The sequence below is a fragment of the Labrus mixtus genome, chromosome 21 (genome assembly GCF_963584025.1).
Source record: "Labrus mixtus chromosome 21, fLabMix1.1, whole genome shotgun sequence".
In the NCBI taxonomy this organism is placed as follows: domain Eukaryota; kingdom Metazoa; phylum Chordata; class Actinopteri; order Labriformes; family Labridae; genus Labrus; species Labrus mixtus.
Genome location: NC_083632.1, coordinates 10655489 through 10675350, shown reverse-complemented (window position 1 = coordinate 10675350; position 19862 = coordinate 10655489). Strand labels below are relative to the sequence as shown.

The 19862-nt window shown below is 39.9% G+C and overlaps 1 protein-coding gene across 2 annotated transcripts in view; it reads left to right on the top strand.

The window, feature by feature from the left end:
• plce1 (phospholipase C, epsilon 1) overlaps window positions 1-19862 on the top strand; it is an 80590-nt gene that overhangs the window by 56568 nt on the left and 4160 nt on the right. Inside the window, exons 15-44 of one of the 2 annotated variants that reach the window (XM_061027789.1) lie at window positions 1460-1588; window positions 1678-1814; window positions 2317-2423; window positions 2576-2700; window positions 2839-2983; window positions 3220-3384; window positions 3623-3737; window positions 3930-4089; window positions 4174-4296; window positions 5344-5480; window positions 5600-5838; window positions 6032-6093; window positions 6181-6346; window positions 6505-6612; window positions 6966-7082; window positions 7935-8093; window positions 8466-8601; window positions 8879-8920; window positions 11759-11877; window positions 12034-12151; window positions 13014-13151; window positions 13948-14238; window positions 14400-14563; window positions 15769-16030; window positions 16169-16287; window positions 16704-16832; window positions 16965-17162; window positions 17517-17717; window positions 17804-18016; window positions 18646-18760. In XM_061027789.1, coding sequence (XP_060883772.1) covers window positions 1460-1588; window positions 1678-1814; window positions 2317-2423; window positions 2576-2700; window positions 2839-2983; window positions 3220-3384; window positions 3623-3737; window positions 3930-4089; window positions 4174-4296; window positions 5344-5480; window positions 5600-5838; window positions 6032-6093; window positions 6181-6346; window positions 6505-6612; window positions 6966-7082; window positions 7935-8093; window positions 8466-8601; window positions 8879-8920; window positions 11759-11877; window positions 12034-12151; window positions 13014-13151; window positions 13948-14238; window positions 14400-14563; window positions 15769-16030; window positions 16169-16287; window positions 16704-16832; window positions 16965-17162; window positions 17517-17717; window positions 17804-18016; window positions 18646-18760 — 4439 coding nt within the window. Of the gene's footprint in view, window positions 1-1459; window positions 1589-1677; window positions 1815-2316; window positions 2424-2575; window positions 2701-2838; window positions 2984-3219; window positions 3385-3622; window positions 3738-3929; window positions 4090-4173; window positions 4297-5343; window positions 5481-5599; window positions 5839-6031; window positions 6094-6180; window positions 6347-6504; window positions 6613-6965; window positions 7083-7934; window positions 8094-8465; window positions 8602-8878; window positions 8921-11758; window positions 11878-12033; window positions 12152-13013; window positions 13152-13947; window positions 14239-14399; window positions 14564-15768; window positions 16031-16168; window positions 16288-16703; window positions 16833-16964; window positions 17163-17516; window positions 17718-17803; window positions 18017-18645; window positions 18858-19862 lie in introns of both variants that reach the window. The other variant, XM_061027790.1, reaches the window with a different exon arrangement.

Here is a 19862-nt window from a genome sequence, read left to right as displayed (position 1 = left end):
TGTTCTGCTTAAAGAACATTTCATCCATATTTTTAGACTTTACTCAACTTTTATTCCAATGTTTTGCTTTATTAATCATTTTCTCACAAACCGCTTCAAGTAAGCTTTACATGCACCTTTTTCTATTCTTTTTTTCTGTCAGATAGATATCTGCTTTTCTAATGTTGCTTCCCTTCCAGACTCGCCTCTTAAATATGAAGTTAGCTGACTTTAACACTAGCTATTAGACACAGAGGTGACACAGAGAAACAGTTGTTAAATGTTTGTGTAAATGCGACGACTTTTATTCTCTGTCTTGGTAAAAGAAAGACAAGAGCCACATGTACTGGCTAAAGAGTTCCCACAATATGTACATTGATAAAAAGCCACGTGACTTATTTAATAATATTAAACAGATACTCTGTTTCTCAGAGAGAAATATGCAGTCTGTCTGGTGCATTATGCTGAATCTCTTACTCCTACTGTGCATATCGTTCTGTGTTAGTTCAGTGTTCAGTCACGCCACAGTTGTCTTTCATAAACACCGTCACAAGATAATGGCTTTGGGCAGGAACACATTTTGCAGATTGTTATTGTGATGAGGTGATGTTAACATAAACCCCGGTGTCACAGAGAAAAAAGATAAGAGGTTAGTTTCCTGTCAGGACAGGAAAGAACAGAGCTCTGGTACTTTTCAGACGCACTGCACTGGCAGGTAACTTGGACACAGCATACAGAAAACTTAATTTATTCCAAGCTTGACCTGTGGTGTTTGTACAAAGGAGCCCTGGATGATCTTCTCTGTGTTTTCGAGACCATTTTCTTTGACTCGTAGTTATCTTTCCATGTTAAAACTCATGATAACATCGAGGGATATGGTGTTCATTTGTCCGCGCAGGAATGCAGATAAATATTATTTTTCTTACTCAAAGAGGTTTAGGAATTCTTTTCTTTGTTCCTGATCTTTCCCCCCCCTGGCATCTTCTTTTTGCTATTCATCTTCGTCCTTATGAGAACTTTTGTAGAAACCTCTCTGTCTTCTCTTTATTCATCTCAGGCTTCTTCTCCTCTTTCTCTCCTGTTCTAGCTCACATTCATTTAGGATGGCGCCAGAATCAAACCGTGCCCTGTAAGTGGTCAGAGAAGTGTCATCAGTTTGAAACATTGATGAGTAATGTGGTTAACAGATGTTGTTTCAGTCAAAGTGTTTTTAGATGCAATGAATGTGTAATGACAAATGCATGCTGCCCTTTTGCTGGTTCAGCTTATGAACTACAGTACAGAGTACGTTTTTGTAGACGCAGGTAATTTCTTACTGTTTTCTTAGTCAACATGTTTTGCTTTACCTCCCTTGCTGTTGTACGTAGTTTGAATAAATGCATAAACAGATACATTTGCCGATTCCCATTTGAAACAGTGAATCCAAAATTAGAAATTCCAATACTTAATTGTTCTTTATTACCTTTCTTTCCATGTCCAGATTCATGGTGGGAGACTTGTCGGATTCTGAGGGCGACCTGTCGTCTGAGTCGTTGGTGAAGGAGGTGGAGTTTCAGGGAACCGAGGAGACACACAGAGCTTTCAGCCATGGCACTGAGCTCATACCCTGGTAGGAAACACTCACCATGCACACATGCATGCTCACACACATAGATAGCTGGACAGACAATTAACACTTCCATTATTGTCTTTTTCCAGGTATGTGTTGTCGCTACCGCCAGATGTTCACCAGTTTCTGCTGCAGGGAGCCACAGTCATCCACTACGACCAGGACAGCCACCTCACAGCTCGCTGTCTGCTGCGACTGCAACCCGACAACACAACCCTCACCTGGGGTAAATAATTGTACAGAGAGTCATTGAAAACATCTTGATATAATTTAAAAGGCATAGGTATCTGTCCTTCAATTAAATAAATCTACTAAAAGAATTAAGTTTCACTTCCAACTTTGCAATCTTGTCCTGTTCTGGAGTTCGTATTGTTCAGACTGTTGTTGAATGTAGACAATATTTACAATTTCTAACATTGTTCTTCTTAAAAGATTCCTGCTGCTGATTTTAAGACAGGTTAAAATTAACTTAAAGAACTGCTGAACGGATTCACCTTGGTTGTGGTTGCACCATTTAAGATGTTATACCTCCTGGAGACAAGGCCCATTTCCTCTCCTATCATACCTCTTCAAACTAAGGGAGAGCAGACGTTCAGAATAAAAAATATTGGATGGGGAGGTGCCATGTCTTTTGTAACACATACACAGTGTAAACTGGTTGTAAAAGTTCAATGTCCTATGCCTTTACTGCCGTTGACACATGTTGTAAATGTGTTCCTTTATTGCAGGTAAGCCTCAGAGCGGAGGGTCTTCCCCCTCAGAGCCACCTCTGGGATTAGGACAGGCTGTGGTGGCAGGACTCGCAGAGGGCCTTCTGGACCTGGGAGTTGTGAAGGTGTGTTATGAAAAAGCCACATAGAGCTGATCTGGATATTTATTTATCTCTTTGGATTAGTATTTAGTTTTGTGTTTGAAAATAATTGATGGTCATTTATGAGATTACACTTCTTGTGACTATTTTAACATAGTGATTCCTTAAATGTGCAGGCAGTGTTCCTGGGTCATCAAGGAGTGGACGTTCATGCCGTATGTTTACAAAACAAGCTGAGTCAGATGACAGTCGAAGAGAATGGTCTCAGCCTTCTCTATGGCCTCAGTACCACTGACAACAGGTTAGTGACCTTGGTTTCCATTAGCACTGTTCTATGAAATCCATTTTTGAACACTGTTGCTTAGCAACACTGTTCCATCAGTAAACGATGTCCCTGTTAATAACTTATTTTCATTTATTTCCTTACTTGTGATTCTAGACTGCTGCACTTTGTGGCCCCTAACCACACTGCACGGATGCTGCATAAGGGCCTGTCAGAGTTGGTGAATGCAACCAGGAAATTAAAGAAGTTTCCTGACCAGAGGCTGCAGTGGCTGAGGAGGCAGTATGTCAGCCTGTATCAGGTATACACTTTGTTTGTTGATACTTATTCTTACTTACTCTGTATTTGTGGTTTAATATCTCCCCCTTTTTAAACAAACTGTAACTTACAATTCTTTAATGTTCATTAGATGTGAAAACATCCCTAAAACATTTGGAAATAAAACAATACCTGAATTAATTTTATTTTCTAAACGTGTGCAGCAAACAGATGTTGACATCAAAACTTCGTCTGTGTCTGCCTGTTTGTCTCTGTCAGGAGGACGGGAGGTACGAGGGACCTACACTGGCCCATGCCATCGAGCTGTTTGGTGGGCGCAGGTGGAACATGGGTATAGGTGGAGTGGAGAAATCTGCTGCCCAGAAAAACAGCCCCCTGAGCATCAACGATAAAGTAAAGAAGAAGAAGAAGGTCCTTGTCAGGGTCAGTACTTATTAAAGTTCTAAAGTTAGATCGCACTTGTGGCACAGCATAAAAGTGACACTATTAAACCATTTAACGTTTTCTCTCATAATAACTACTGTAACATAGATTGGTTAACAATTCAATGCACAACTCTTAGAGCAAACCTTTGGTTCAGTTAACAGTTCAGTCTTCACCTACAGCAAACATCTGTTATTTCTTGTACTAAATGCAGTATGTGTTCATAAACCCACCACAGGGAGACAGTGGGGATGCCACAGATGACGAGATGGTTTCCAGGAAAACACGGAGCTGTAAGGAGGGACTGTACCGAAACGGACCAGAGTCTGACAGCATCGACCAAGATGATCCAGGTGACATTTAACTTCTAGCTGTTAACAAAAAACAAAGAATCAAAATGTGTAGATGTATGCTGTAAGTGAGGTAAATATCCCAAAGACTACAAACTAAGTCAAATAATAAAACTCACAGGGTATTAAGTTGGAAACAGATTATGCTGTGTTTCTATATGTTTTAATTACTCTCTGATCTATTTGCCTCCATAGACGACAACTTCCCTGGACCCTTCTCCCTTACATCCAATAAGAGCCCTGGATTGCTAGCCTCCTCTTCCTCCTCCTCCTCTTCCTCCAGCATGGCGGGATCTAACCAGTCCCGCCCACAAACCTCTCCCGTTCTCTCAGGAAATACCAAGTCACAACCAGGGTGAGTCTTGTGTTGTTAATGAAGATTGGAAATGTGATATATTGAGCTCTTGTATTATTTGGATCTCTTCTATGTTTCTTGCAGTTCTTGGAACAGCAGGTCGTGGCACGGTCGAGGTAAAGGCTGTTTCAAAGGCTTCCAGAACCTCATGATTTCAGACAGCACGATGAGCTTCATTGAGTTTGTCGAGCTCTTTAAGTCATTCAGGTATCAACCAAACATTATTCTACTAGATTCTTTTTCTCTTTTTTTGCCTTTTTTTTGTTGCACTAAAGAAAATTCTGGGGGAAATCCTTTACTTGAGCTGGTATTTAAATACTGTACCAGCTGTACAGGACAAATTAAAAATGTTTTACATTTGATTCATATTCTTACTTTTTAACTTGCTGTACTCAAACAGGGATCAAACACATTTGTCTTTGTGTATCTTTAAGTCTGTCACTTGGTCAAGTTCTGAAGCATCAATATGTGTATAATAAAGATGTTCTGCTCAGTGTCTCTTGCTATGTCACTCTGTCTTGTTACATCATTGTTGTGTCCTTATCAACAGCTACCAAAGACAGTCTGATAAAAGAAATTCAACAAAAGTTTCCCCTCTGCAGTCATGCCGAGCACATTTTCCAGGAAGTCCTGTCTGATAATTCTCAGTTTCTGTATTATTTTCAGCTGTTAAATGAAAGGGAACTATATTTTTCTCTGATACGTTTTAGATAACAGTTTACCTACATGTCTTAGATTGTGGCATATCATCTCATAAACTGCCCTGCATTTTTTTTATTTTACATTAACAATACTGTAGCTCGTGGCATAAAGGGAAAAAAGAACGACAGTATTTCAGCAGGTCATGAAATACTGCTCATTTCTTTAAAGATTGTAGTAGCGATGTTTCATATAGAGCAATCTGGACAGACCTCTGATTGAAGTTTTATTCATTCATTTTATTCATAGGTCAATAAATATTAGGTAACTACAGCAAACCGAAAATTTCCATCTGAACATTTGTTGAATAGAAGTTTATACATGTTGAATGTATTTGTTTTGGTAAAAATATCTAAAAATGAAGTAAGTCAACAACAAGATCATCTTAATTTAATAAAGCTTTTGGATAATAAAAAAAAAATATTCTGCTGATCAAACACTTTTTTTACACAAATGTGTCTGTGATCTGAAATTGACATACTTTTAAAAAACTGCTTGTCTGTCTAAGGTGTTTATATTTGCACTGAATTCCCCTTTGCGTTGTTTCCCTCACAGTATCCGCAGCAGAAAGGATCTGAAGGAGCTCTTTGACACCTTTGCTGTCCCCTGTAGTCGTTCCAGTCCAGAATCTGCTCCTCTCTACACAAACCTCAGCATAGACGACAAAGACACGGGGCTTCAGCCAGACCTCGGTAAAAAACGACTTTTACATTCACTGACCTCATTTGTCCAAAAAAAATGTGTACAAGCACCACATTGTTTCTCTTTCTTTCTCCATCCTTCTATCCTAACCTCTTGTTCCCCTCTGCAGACTTATTAACTCGCAATGGTTCAGATCTCGGCCTGTTTATCCGAACAAGGCAGCAGATGTCAGACAACCAGAAGCAGATCTCAGACGCCATTGCAGCAGCCAGCATTGTTACCAACGGGACAGGCGTGGAAAACTCTTCTCTAGGGGTGTTGGGATTGGCTATCCCTCAACTCAACGACTTCCTAGTCAACTGTCAGAGAGAGCACCTGAGCTACGACGAGATTCTCAGCATCATACAGGTAGGAGCGAAAAAAGAAAAAATACAAGACGCTGATTAAGCATTAGTAAATGTTGTGAACTGGATATGGGATGTTGAAGAAACTACTCGAGATGACTGAGAACAAGGATGAAAAAGAACCTGAGACAAGGTGAAGGAGATAGAGACTTTTTATCGATAATTTAAAAAAGTTTTTTTTTGTTATTGTCCTGCAGAAATTTGAGCCTTCAGCAAGCATGAGACAAATGGGTTGGATGTCATTTGAAGGCTTCGCCAGGTAAACAAAAAAACATTAAATCTAGTTATATTCAGTCCAACAGCATCTTCATGTATGGATGTGTTACCTTTCCTCTCCTCATGCCAGGTTCCTGATGGATAAGGAGAACTTTGCTTCTCGTATGGAGGAGTCACAGATGAACCAGGAGGAGCTGCAGTACCCTCTTTCCTACTACTACATCGAGTCTTCTCATAACACCTATCTGACAGGACACCAGCTCAAAGGAGAGTCCTCTGTAGAGCTCTACAGTCAGGTGAGTAAGCTGTTCAGACCACTTCCTGAAACCACATTAGTGAGCAGCCTGATTTTATATAGATATATATATATATATATATATATATATATATATATATATTTATTTTTTTTTACCTTTATTTACCTTTTTTGTTATGTTTGATGTCTGAACATTAGGTGCTGCTGCAAGGCTGCAGGAGTGTCGAGTTGGACTGTTGGGATGGAGACGACGGCATGCCAGTTATTTATCATGGACACACACTCACCACGAAGATTCCCTTTAAGGTTAGAAATGTTTTTAATAAGATATAATCCAGAACAAATGCTTCCTTTGAATGATAGTCCCTTGCCGTCTGCTTCCATAGGGCCTATAGACAGAAATTATTTTGGTTCAGCAAACTAATCAGATTTTGAAGCACACATGAGCTGATCTCAGTTAACAATCCAGATTTCCTTGAAGGCCAAATCAATCCTATTTAATGAAATCCCAGCCCTCTAACACCTGTATTTAAATTGATGATGTATTTAAGGGCTGTTAAAGTAATTCTTATAATTAACGATTTTCATTCAAATGTGTTTATTTGTATTTGACCTGAAGGACCATCCCTAAGAATTTAATTTCTCCCATGATCCTCCAGGATGTGGTGGAAGCTGTTAACCGCTCTGCATTTGTCAATTCTGACATGCCCGTCATCCTGTCCATCGAAAACCACTGCTCCCTACCACAGCAGCGCAAAATGGCGGAAATCTTTAAGGTAGGACATCTGCTGTGTTTGAAATATAGACTTAAGATATCAGTATCTTTAATCATGAATGTTTTCAATGTATGGTCCTGATGTCATTGATATTAAACTCTTAGATCATGTAAATAGAGACAGGAGAGTTACAGTAGTTGTCATCTGTGTAAACAAAACTCCTCCCATCGTGTTACCTTTATAGCATTCACAGGTAACCTCTAAATATTAACAAGAAGCATTTCTTTGAAACACAGGGCAGGTTTTTCTTAGTTTCTCAGTCTCCTTGTTAGCATTACATTGCTTTATATTTAGGGAATTACATGCATCTACACTTTGAAGTGGAGCCAGTCTCCTCCAGTGGAAATGTTTTCCTCACAGATGCTTATTGTAGCACTTTTCAAGTTAGGGCAGCACTCCACTCATTATTCTCCTTGCTTGGTTTCTTGCTGCTGTGGGCATTTGAACCATCTGGCTCCAGCCAGACGCTTGCTTTTCTGATCTTTAGGTTACAAGTTTCCCTTTCTTTTTCTTTTTAAGACATCAAAATCAAGGCCAGACATATCAGGGCAGGACAGTCACATCATGGAATATCATCTTGCTTTCATGTAACAAAACTTCCCAGCATCCTCTCCTCCCTGGAGACTGACTTCTTCTGAGCGGCTTGATAAAGAAAAGTCTTTCATGTTCAAACAGCTCGGTGCCTCCAGCCAGCTTATGTCACCGCAGGCTTGTTTATTTGAAATGTAATGTTGTGTTGATAACAACACTTTGATTCTCCTCTCCCCCTTTCACTTGACATTCTGCGCACATTGTCTGACATGAAGTTGATACACACACATCAATAATTCGTATTATTTATTTGATCTTCAGACGGTGTTTGGGGAACGTCTCGTGACGCGCTTCCTCTTTGAAAGTGACTTCAGCGACGACCCTCACCTACCGTCGCCGCTGCAGCTGCGGGGGAAGATCCTCCTGAAGAACAAGAAACTCAAAGCTCACCAGGCGCCCGTGGACATCCTCAAACAGAAGGTTAGAATGAAGAAAAAACATGTCGTTCACACATACATCAATACATTATTTATATTTCACATAAACTATCCTTTTAACGGCCTTTCAGGTAGCATTAGTGCATGCAATATTTAGCACTTTGCTTTCACACATCAATAAAAGATGCTAATGTGCTCAAATGTAAACACTATTTTCACAGTTTACCTCGCAGACAGAAAGTGCTGCTGTATATATATACTACAGATTCTGTGCAGATAGGAGACTGTATATTTAAATGTAAGGGATAGATACAGAGCATACATCAGCTACAGATGTAGCTCTGTGACAGTTAGTTCCTTATACAGAAGATGTGTTATAAAAGCACTTACACTTTATTTTCTAACCCTTTCTCAGGCTCATCAGCTGGCCCACATGCAGGCCCAGGCTAGCAATGGCTCACCCGGGGTTACTTCGCCCAGCAACCACACCAATGAGGAAGAGGAGGAGGAAGAAGACGAGTACGACTACGACTACGAGTCTTTATCAGATGGTAAGGAGAGCGGCTATCCCATTTGTGATTCTTGGTTGTAGATTACTCAGAGTTTCAAAGGAAAACACCTGAAGGAAACTCAAAATATTCAGAGATGATCAGGCGAAGTCACACTAAAAATGATAAGATATTCTTATTTTTTGGGACTTGAATATGTTTCTTTTTTCAAACATTATTCTTTCTCTGTTTTTTAACACTTCAGCCTCTCTTTATGTTGTCTCTCTATTCTCACTCCCATCCTTTCCTGTTTTTTTCCCCCTGCCTTTTCCTCACTTAGCTGATGTCCTCACAGCCTCTACTGCCTCATATGGCCTTGAAGGTAAATGCCTGGCTCTCTCTATGTACCAGCGTTTCCTTTTTATATCATTTTTCATTGGTAGTTGATTAAACCTATGAGAGACTTAAAAGTTGGATCTAGACCTGTTTCACAACTTTGTCTATTGATCGAAAAGAGAGTTCCTGTTGTGACTGTGTCTCGCTGAGGTTATCTACCAAAGCAAAATAACTACAAAGGAAACACCGGTATATAGCTGGCTGAAGTAGTCTGCATTACTGCTGTGTACTGACTCATGTACCTGCCTTCATCATGTCACAGTTGCTAGCTTTCAGCTTTTTTGGACATCAGTTTTTGTTGCTGTGTGGTACCAGTTTACTTTACATGAACGTGCAGAAATTCAAACTTGAAACATGACAGCCTCTATTTTGATATTTGACACTAAAACATGTAATCACTAATGGTTTCAACTGTTTGTTGACATCTGTAACAAGACATCGTCCCTCACTCTCCACTGAACAAAAACATTGAATAATAGTTTAATGGTTTGTGTTTGAATGACTTTGATTTGTAATGGTTTAAGAACTTGACTTTGGTTTTACAATCCTCACATATTTAATATTTCTATCAATGGATGTTTTATAAAAACACTTCTTTTATCAACATTATTATATTATAATAATATCAACAGGCATCTCAAACTTCCAGCTCGTTTTTCTTGGTCCTTGTGCGAACTGAGGTGACTTTGTTAGCGCTGTGTTTATTCTTCATCTGTGATGTCTGATCTGTCTATAGAAGATTCTGTATGGTACAAACTCTGTGATAGGAGTAACCTTCATATGTTTTTATCGTAATTTATTGTACTTTTATGGTAATTACTAAGAGAGCTTGTGTTGTGTTTGTGTCTTGTCTGCTTGTTTGCTTCACTTTCTTAGATGTTCTGCTTTAACCTAAGCTGCAGTTTGTCCAAAACCGTCCAACAAGTTTATTTAGAAACTGTGAGTGACATTGGAATCAGATGTGTGTGTAGTTAACAACATTTTATTCATTTTAGTCTGTGTTTTGATTTTAAGCTGTCTGCATGATTCCTCTTTCTCCAACAAACACATCGCCCCCCCCTCCCCTCCCCCTTCATACTATACTGTATTTGTCTGTGACCTCGCCAGTGGCTGGGCAGGCTCATCAGGGAAACAAAACAAAGCCATCTGGTTTCTCAGGCCCTACGCTGCCCCCACACTAAACAACAGACCAGGGGGAAACTACCCCGTCCCGGTCCCAGACCCAGAACTTCTCCCATCCTACTACTGCTGCCCTCTGCATGTCCCTGTCGTAGAAGTTTACACTCATTGGACTTTAAAAACAAACAAAATTTTTCTGATCTAAACCTCATGCCATTAAAACACCCTAACCCTAACCCTTAATGAAAAAAAATCAAAAATTACCCTCAGCTTTATCTATATAACTCTACTCTGCGACAGTCAATACAAACACATGAGCGTATAACTGCTACTTTGCCACCATGCTGGTGTAACGTTAGCATCCTTCTGTCACACTCTGGTCCAGCTCAGTCCTCTGGCTACTGTTCGCTGGACGACACTCGGGGTCAAATCTGTTTTTAAGGGAAGAGATTCCAAATGTCAGTAGTCAAACAAGTTTTCTACGATAACAGCAAACTTCTGCATTTTCAAGCTGATACGTTTCCTGCAGTGTTTTTGTGTAGGAGTAACAAGAGCAAAGGGAAGAACTCCCTAATGATGCTCCTGTTTACAGAGACATTGCTTTAAAGGGGTCTTGTTTAGCTTTGCTCACAAAAATACATATACTGGGATCTGCAAGTAGTTAAGAATAGGATGAATGCTTATAGCTGTAAAGTGATTCCTAAAGTGTGTTATTATCTTGACATGTAGTCCTGTTAAGGGAAAAACGAATCTCTAAATATCTCAATGAATCTCACACTACACATTGTCATCTGAATTATCAAAAGTCACAAGACTTTGTAAATACCTGGGAAAAAAAATCTCCATACTGTACATTTAGATGTATGTACATACTCTAGAGGTGGAAATAAAGATGGAAGTGTAGACCAAACTAAATGGTGTCCTGGATTTATACTGAAGCTCACACAGAGGGGCCTGTAATCAGCAGTAAACTTCACGTTTAGAGTTTAGTGATGTCACAGTATAAATCCAGCTCCTCTCTTGTCACCATTTGTTTTTATTAGAAGTAAGATTCCCAGATTGCAAATTTACTTCTATGGATATACTTGATGTCATCCTGGGAATTTAACATACAGTTTATCAACTGTCACACCAGCTCTAATGTATAACCATTAGTCATGCAGCCTGCTGTGCTTACAGAATGTTATATTAGGAAGATGTTGTGCAGAAATGATGATCTTATATATTTAGAAACATGTTCTGAAGGTAAAATATGTCCTGAAAGAGAGGCGTGTCTTTGGACATTCGTGTTTGGTTGTCAGGTTCTTCAAGCTTTCACAGGCAGCCATGATGGCTACATCTCTACAATTCTACAATTCACTTAGCAGACGCTTTTATCCAAAGCGACGTACATCAGAGAGTAAGTACAACACAAGCAAGGATCTATGCCTCTTCCAAGGCATTGCACAGAGGCAAAGCACAACATTGACGGCAGTTCTTGAGAGCTCTAATCAGTATAGAAACCATCTTATAAGTCGTCGTTATCAAACAAAAACAATCGTCACAACCATCAACATCATCAATGATATCGAGACCATCATCTCTGTGTGAAAGTGAAGCCAGTTTGAAATCCTGTCTACTCAATCTGAGCGCTTTGACACCGCACTGAAAAAGTTTAAGCAGCATATTCAGCACTCCTGATTTTTTTGTCTTATTTTCTCAATAGATAACATCCTGGACGACAAGCCGGAGGGGAAGAGCTCGGTGGACAAAGAAGAGCAACCTGTTGATGAAATACCCAAGAGGATGAAAAAGTCTGATAGCACCACACAGAGCAAAGGAAAGGTTAGGAACAACAGTATCAAACTGACCTTATTGCTTAACCCTGTTAATACTAACTTACTTAACTTAACAATGATGTACAGTATATTTATGAGACTGTTATAACTTCTCTTCAAGTAAAACAGTGTTTTCTGTTACCCCTGTCTCCTTCATGTTCAGGTGTTTGATATGGAGCTGGGTGAGGAGTTTTACCTCCCTCAGAACAAAAAGGAGAGTCGACAGATTGCCCAGGAGTTGTCCGACCTCATCATCTACTGCCAGGCTGTGAAATTCCCTGGTAGATTTTTCACCATTACTCCATGTCCCTTTCCTTTCCTTTCCTTTCCTTTCCTTTCCTTTCCTTAATTCTGTCAAAATCTTCTTCTACTCCCTCCTCTTAAACTCCATTCTGACTTGTCCTACTTTAATCCACTCCCATGTTATGTTTCAGAGGTCAAACCTCTCTCAGTTTTTTTCATTGAAGGACATTTAATATCCCTCTGTCACAGTCCATTCCTCTCCCACACAGGACACCCACTTAGATGGAGATTCCTTTTTGTCCCTCATGGGAGAGACATGATTTGTCCCAAAACGTACGCCCATAAAAAGTTCTCTTAATACCTCGTTATTGGGTTCTGTGTTTGTTCTTTGCTGCTATTCATCCCAATTATTTCTTCTTATCCCTTTAATATCAATCTCTTATCTAGTCTTGAACTTTTTGCATGACATGTGCCCTTACAAACTTGCCCATGTTTCCACTGCTTTTGTATTTGTTTACTGTTTCCATGGACAGCAGACTGCTCAGGGTCTGGTTGTAGAGGAACATGCTACTTCTAAAAAGTAGATGACTAATATTTGAATGATCTTAAATAAAGGCCTCCCTCTTCTGAGAATGTGGGGCATGTTTTTAATCCTTGGGAGCAGACATTGATCCGACATGAACAATTGCACTTGATGTGCTGTCTGGCAGCGAAAAGGCCAACTTCCTCATTATGAAAGAAAGCATGACAGCATTTAGAGAAAATGAGTTCTGGGTTTTGAGAGGGATAGTGATGTCATGTGTGTACTACAGTGTGCTGTCTCCACTCTGTCTGCTTTGCATTATTGACCACTTTCCTTGTCTGCCTCGTGTGTGTGTGTGTGTGTGTGTGGGAACACAGGCCTGTCCACGCTGTCTCCGGCCGGCTCTGGTAGGGGGAAGGACCGCGGAAAGAGCAGGAAGTCCATATTTGGCACTGCTCCTGCTCGCTGCAGCACAACAGGGGAGGTCATGGCCCAGAACCGCACCCCTGGGAGAGGTAATTTATCTATTACCGTTCTTTATTTTGGGTATGTTTCAGAAATATTAGAGAGGATGGAAATGTGTTTAAAAACGAAAAAAATGGAATTAGCATTAAAATCAAATAATGTATATTATATCAACCTGAGAAAAATAAAGATCTAAAAAACAAAAATTTCACCAAAATAAATCTCATCTCCATCTTATACTAGTCTTCCCCATAAACGTCAAACTTCTCAGTAAATCCAGCACATGTTCTCCACCTCTTCACAAAGAAGTGAAGAGGTGGAGAATGTGTTTGTCTAAATACCGACCACAGTCCAAAGCAGGCTGTAACAAATCATGCTGTCGTCTGTGAAATATGATTCATCAGGACAAAGCACACCGGAATGAGTTAGTGGTTTCAGAGTGTTTGTTATGACTGTGTTTGAACCAGTAATGCAGACCTGCATATCATTTTAGAGTTTTTAATCCTCTTTTTGTGTTTCATAAAACTGAATGTTGGCTCTGTTCGTTTTCTGTAATTACAAAAAATCAAGGTAGATTTTCTAACTCTTAAGGAATGTTTTTGATTTAAAAATAGGAATTTCAAGCTGGAAGTAAAAAGATCAAACCTCCCAAAAACACGGATTAAAAAAACAAAACCTCTGCTATGGATGCCCTAAGCAGGCCTGCATCGATACGAGTTATTATTATGTCTTTTTATGTCGAGAAAGATTAAAGCTTGTTTTCTTGTTAGAATGGGATCATTTTCTGGACCATGACTATCAAAGATTGACAAGAACATGCTTAACGCCACTCTCTCCTCCCTCTAGGTGGCACCGAGCGGCTAAGCTGGGAGGAGCAGCAGACGTCCCCCACCCTCAACCCCCCCACCTCTCTCAGCGCCATCATCCGCACGCCCAAGTGCTACCACATCTCCTCCGTCAACGAGAACGCGGCCAAGCGTCTGTGCCGGCGTTACTCGCAGAAGCTGATCCACCACACAGTGTCTCAGTTGCTCAGGACTTACCCAGCAGCCACCAGGATCGACTCGACAAACCCGAACCCTATGCTCTTCTGGCTGCACGGCATTCAGTTGGTGGCACTCAACTATCAGACTGATGGTGAGGACAGCGTGAAGAGAGTCACTTCTTTCTTTGTATGAAAAGACATGATTAGAGTGTTTTTATTACAGTGAAATAACTAAACACTTAAGCCAGATTAGTGGACGATAAAGAAGACTTGAACACAGAGTACCGTAAATTGTTTTATCTTTCTTTCCTAGACCTCCCCATGCAGTTAAACACTGCTCTGTTTGAGGCCAATGGGGGCTGTGGCTACGTCCTGAAGCCGGCAGTGCTATGGGACCGCAGCTGTCCGCTCTATCAGCAGTTCTGTCCCATGGAGAGAGACGTGGAGAAAATGAGCCCAGCCGTCTACTCTCTAACTGTGAGTAAAGATGACGAATGGAGCAGGAAACCACATCAGTCAGGAAGTCTACTTTAACCTTAAGAACATGATCTCTCTCTTATTGTTTGTTCCACACCTTAGTTTAAGAATCTCCGATTATAACATGTGTACTAACGTGTGTGAAGTGAGGATATTTGTTGGCTTTAGGAAATGCTTCTGTTTCTTCTTTAATGTTAAAACACTAGATTAAAAATGAAGAATTCAAAATAGGGGGTTTCAATATATACATTTGAATGTCTTCATTTCCAAAGGGATGATGTACATGAATCAACAGCAGACCGATGTTAATGCTACAATGTTAGCTTAAAAGCTAGTTGTCATGCTCAATCCATTCCAAGGATAACAATGTAAACAACTGAACAATAGTTATTATATATTATAACAATAGTCAAAAGAATAAGAACTAACAATAGTTAATCATACTTTCAAATATTTAGCATTACTAAGTTGATGCCCTCTCCTGAGTTTCTTTTGCCTTTTCTCTGTCCTTTAACAGCAAAGACTGCACTGACATCATCAGACTTTAAAGTGCTGAAATTAGGTCTGTTAAGTTGTGTTGGACAGGTTTATTGTGACATGCTGTGTATTTGCTTTCATTATTGTGACAGTCGTGAAGGCCACCCAGTTAATTCTTTTTAACAGTGAACGAGAACAGAGCGTCATAGAAGCTTTTCAATATGTCAACAACACTCTGTCCCCCTCCTCTCATCTGACTGTATTTATTGTCCTTGTCAGCAGTTAAAGGTAATGTCTCAGATCTGGTTTAAAGGTCGTGCATATTTAAAGTCTAAATTCTGTTGGCATAATATGTTCATTCATATTAGTTATTTATATAATCACAGCCTCATTAATTTGTTTTTATGTTGATAGAGTTTCTACCTTTAATGAAACTGTTTATCTAATGACATTCATGATCATCTACAATCTCAGATGTTCTGCTCCAAAGCTCTCAGAGACAACATGAACTCAGGTCTGTTAAAGGCAGCGGTATAAACAGACGGATGATCTCAAACTCATAAAACCTGTTTCTGCATGTGTGTGTATGTGTGAGAGAAAGAGACGGAAAGAAGGTGAAATAGAGTGGAAGTTGGCAGGTCAGAGTGACCTCACTGATTGATGTTTGGCTTCTCCAGCCTGCTTTAGTGGAATAAGAAATCTTAACCACATGTGTTTTTGTCTCTAAGGTTGTGTCTGGTCAGAACGTCTGTCCTGGTAACAGCGCAGGCAGCCCCTGCCTGGAGGTAGACATTCTGGGCATGCCCATTGACAGCTGCCACTTCCGCACCAAACCCATCCATCGAAACACTCTCAACCCCATGTGGAGCGAACACTTTACGTTCAGCGTGCACTTTGAGGACATGTGCTTCCTGCGCTTCGCCGTAGTGGAAAACAACAGTTCCCAGACGACAGCTCAGAGGACTCTGCCTCTGAAGGCCCTCAAGCAGGGTACGAGTTTTAGTCACTACAGATGTAACCTGAAGAAGGATAGAGACAGAGTTAACCTCCTTATTGAATTATTTTTTAATCTTCAATGTAAGAAGAATATCAGTTTATTTGAGGTTTGTGTTCCTGTGTGTGTTTCAGGTTACAGACACGTCCAGCTGAGGACACAACATAACGAACCTCTGGAAGTTTCCAGCCTGTTTATCTACAGCCGCAGAACAGAGGAAGGTCCTACAGGGGGCGCTACTCCCTCATCACAGGTAAGATTTGACGTCTTCTGAATTTCTGAGAAATGGAGTTTCATTTGATATTATATCTCCACTAAACCAACGTGAAGCATTTGTAATGCAAGAACTCCAGTGGCTAAAAGTGACTGAATATATTGTGATCTCATTAAAATCAAATATGATGAAAGTGGTTAAAAATACAGCAGTCATGTTTTATTTAATTACTTCTGTAATTTTCATCAAAACACATTTTATATTATAGTACAATGCTAAAAGGAAGCATTTTGGAGCAGCATGGGTACATTTGTATTTGCTGATAATCAAATGAATGGTTATACTTACCGGTATATATTTATTTATTTGAACCCAAGTAAAGAAACTTTCTTATGCTTCCAATTCAAATAATATAAAAATACTTATGAACAGTACTTCTCCTGCTCTCTCCACAGCTGTTCAGCTCAGAGGAGAAACGTGTCTCACAGCAGCACAGGGTGACGGTGTACGGGGCGCCTGGTCCTGAGCCCTGCACTGTGTTCAGTGTCACAGAACAGACGACGGCCAAACAGCTGCTGGACACGGTCTGTGCTGTCGAAAAATAAAAATAAAAAGAGCTGTGATGCTTGAATTATGTGTCTGCAGCATGAACAAGCAAAGAGATTTCTGTCTTACTCTTTGTCATGAATGCTTCTTCCTCTCAAACCCCTCTACAGGTTTTAGCGTTATCAGGAAACCCTTCAGAGTACTTTCTGTGTGAGGAGAGGATTCCTCTTCTGAAGGAGCGCAGTGAGGTGAAGCGCTGCGCTCAGCATCGTCCTCTGGCGCCCGAGGAGGAGGTGCTCAGACTGGTCTCCAGCTGGAACACTGAGGAGGGATATGTGGGGAGGATCTGCCTCAAAACCAGAGAGGAGGTAAAATCACAGAGAGCTCCATTTTATCTTCACTCAGTGCTGATATTCTCACAGCAGGGACCTGTGTCTTTATGCAAAAATAAAAAATGTAATAATTGGTATTGACCTGTTTAAATGTTTCTGTCTAAATTTAACAAACTAATTATTTCCACTGGATGCACTTGACGGTTCTGACTCCTACATTTTGCAGACTCTGGCTCCCCCTTGTGGTTGTAAAATATAAAACAACAAAACATTGGATAAAAACAAAACAAACACTAATTTAGAAATCTTTGTAACTTTTCCTCTCAGCAGAACCGGTTGGTTGTTGGAATCTAGATTTCTCCAGTATGTTTAATGTTTGTTTTGTTTTAGTTTTTGCAGAACTTAAATGAAAAGAACACAGTGCTGGAGGGGGAGGAGGAGGTGACTGTTGGGGGCAGAGAAGGAGCAGGAGGAGGAGGAGGAGCAGAGGACGACATGTTCTTCATCCAGGTCCATGAAGTTTCACCAGAACAGCCTCACACTGTGATCAAGGCGCCGCGCTACAGCACAGCTCAGGACATCATACAGCAAGTGAGGAGGGTCAAAAAAAGCACATCTGTTACTTTTCCAGGTGTTTACGAAACCTAACCTTTTTCATACACTTTTTGTCTGTACAGACTTTATCAAAGGCCAAGTATTCCTGCAGTATCCTTTCTAATCCCAACCCGTGTGACTACGCCCTGATGGAAGAAGTTACTAAAGACGTCGGCTCCAAGAAGTCCTCCGCGGCTAAACCGCTGCAGCGTCTGCTACTGGATCATGAGTGCGTCTATCAAGCCCAGAGCCGCTGGCGGGGAGCGGGGAAGTTCATTCTTAAACTCAAAGAGCAGGTAGCACAAAACATGGTGATGGATTTGTAGCACTAGACTTTTAACTTTCTATTTTTATGTGTTTGGATGTTTAATGTATGTACTACATAACTGACCTCAGTGCAGTATTGTCTGCTTGCCTTTTGTTTTGTGAAAGTGCTTCTCTAACACCTCAACCAGAAAAGTTGTACTTTGTATGTGCAATAGTTGTGATGCCTGTTTGTTTGTTCATTCAGCTCAGTGTGTTCATGTTGTGTGCTTTAACTCCTGCATGATGGACTGTGTCTGTTTTCACTGCTGCTACTGTCTGTTACTTTGTTTGTGACTGCTATTAAAATTTCATATTTTTCTTGTTTTCCAGATCTTATGTATTTAAAATGTTGTTTTTCACAATTTCTTTTATTGATGAACCATTGTTTCATGTTTGTAAACCAGACTGTTTTAAATCATCTGAATAAAGGTTCAAAAGAAAGTCTTATAAATCTTTGTGGAAGTCAATGAAGACAACTAGAAACATCACCCACATTGAAATAAAATATATAATATAGGATAGAGATTAATGGTACATTAAGGAGGAAAAAATGCTGAATGTTGTCAGTCTTTCTTTTCTTTCTGTATTTCTGTAACAACAATCTCTGTTCTGTTCCCAGGTTGTGCGTGAGGACAAAAGAAAGGTCATTTCTTTTGCCAGTGAGCTAAAGAAGCTGACGAGTCGCAGTCGCAGCATGACAACCGGCAGCAGCGGAGTGGACGGCCCGGCGCAGAGTAAGGATGATAGAGCTGCATGCTGTGTGGCTCTGACTGAGCTCCAGGAGTGAGGCTCACACTCTGCCTGCTGCCTGTGCATGGAAAGGCAACAGAGGTACCGTATGTTGTCTCTAACATCTAACATCACACAAACACCTTAAACAGCTCAGTGTCTTATGTGTGTCTGTTGAATAATAATTCATTGTGCGAGCAGTTTTTGTGAATTAGATTGTGAAGTATTTGTAATGTAAGTGTTTAAAATCCCACAAGAGCACGTCGTGGTTGAATTTGGGATGTTTAAGGATGACAACGCATGACACTCACTTTTCTTCTTACACTGTCAGTGATTGTTTTTGTTTTGAGTCCAGTCTGAAGTTCATGTTAACAACAATGTCAGTCCACTGTCATTATTATCTCAGTAACAAACCCTGATTGAACTCTTATTTTATAATACTCTACGTTTTATCTCATTGTATCAAAAAAACAACAGACTGTTAATTTCCTTTTGTGGAGCGGTCGCCCTTCATCAGATATAACAGAGCTAAGAGGCAAACCTATCTGTAATGTTTGTGAAATAGGATAGATGGATCAGCAAATATACTGTCTATAAAAAGACGATCAAAGTCTTCATGGACCATGAGAAATATTTTTGAAAGGTATAATGGGTTTAACAAAAAAATGCAAAGAATTATAAAGGGGTCTCGATGACTATGGAAATAATCTTTGTGAAGCGTAGAAATGGAACTGCAAAAACATTTGTGGAAAACTTTAAAAATGGATTTAAAAAAAAATGAATATAACTTCATCCTACAGAGTCCAAGAAGTCCCAAAAAGTTAAAAAAAAAAAAAAAATCTTGTGCGCACAATATATATAGTATATACAGTATTTTTTTTTACTACTTTTTTTTTTTACTACTTTTTGGGACTTCAGGGGCTCTGTAGGATCCACAATATGACTTGTAAGAAAATATAAATGGCAAGATTTGTTTTCCAAAATTTGTAAATGGTTCCAGGAAGTAATATTTGTATGATTAAGTATAAAATGTTTGTGCAAAAAAATATATTTTTTATGATAAATTTGTCTGCAATAATACTAAAAATTCATTGGATCTGAAAAACG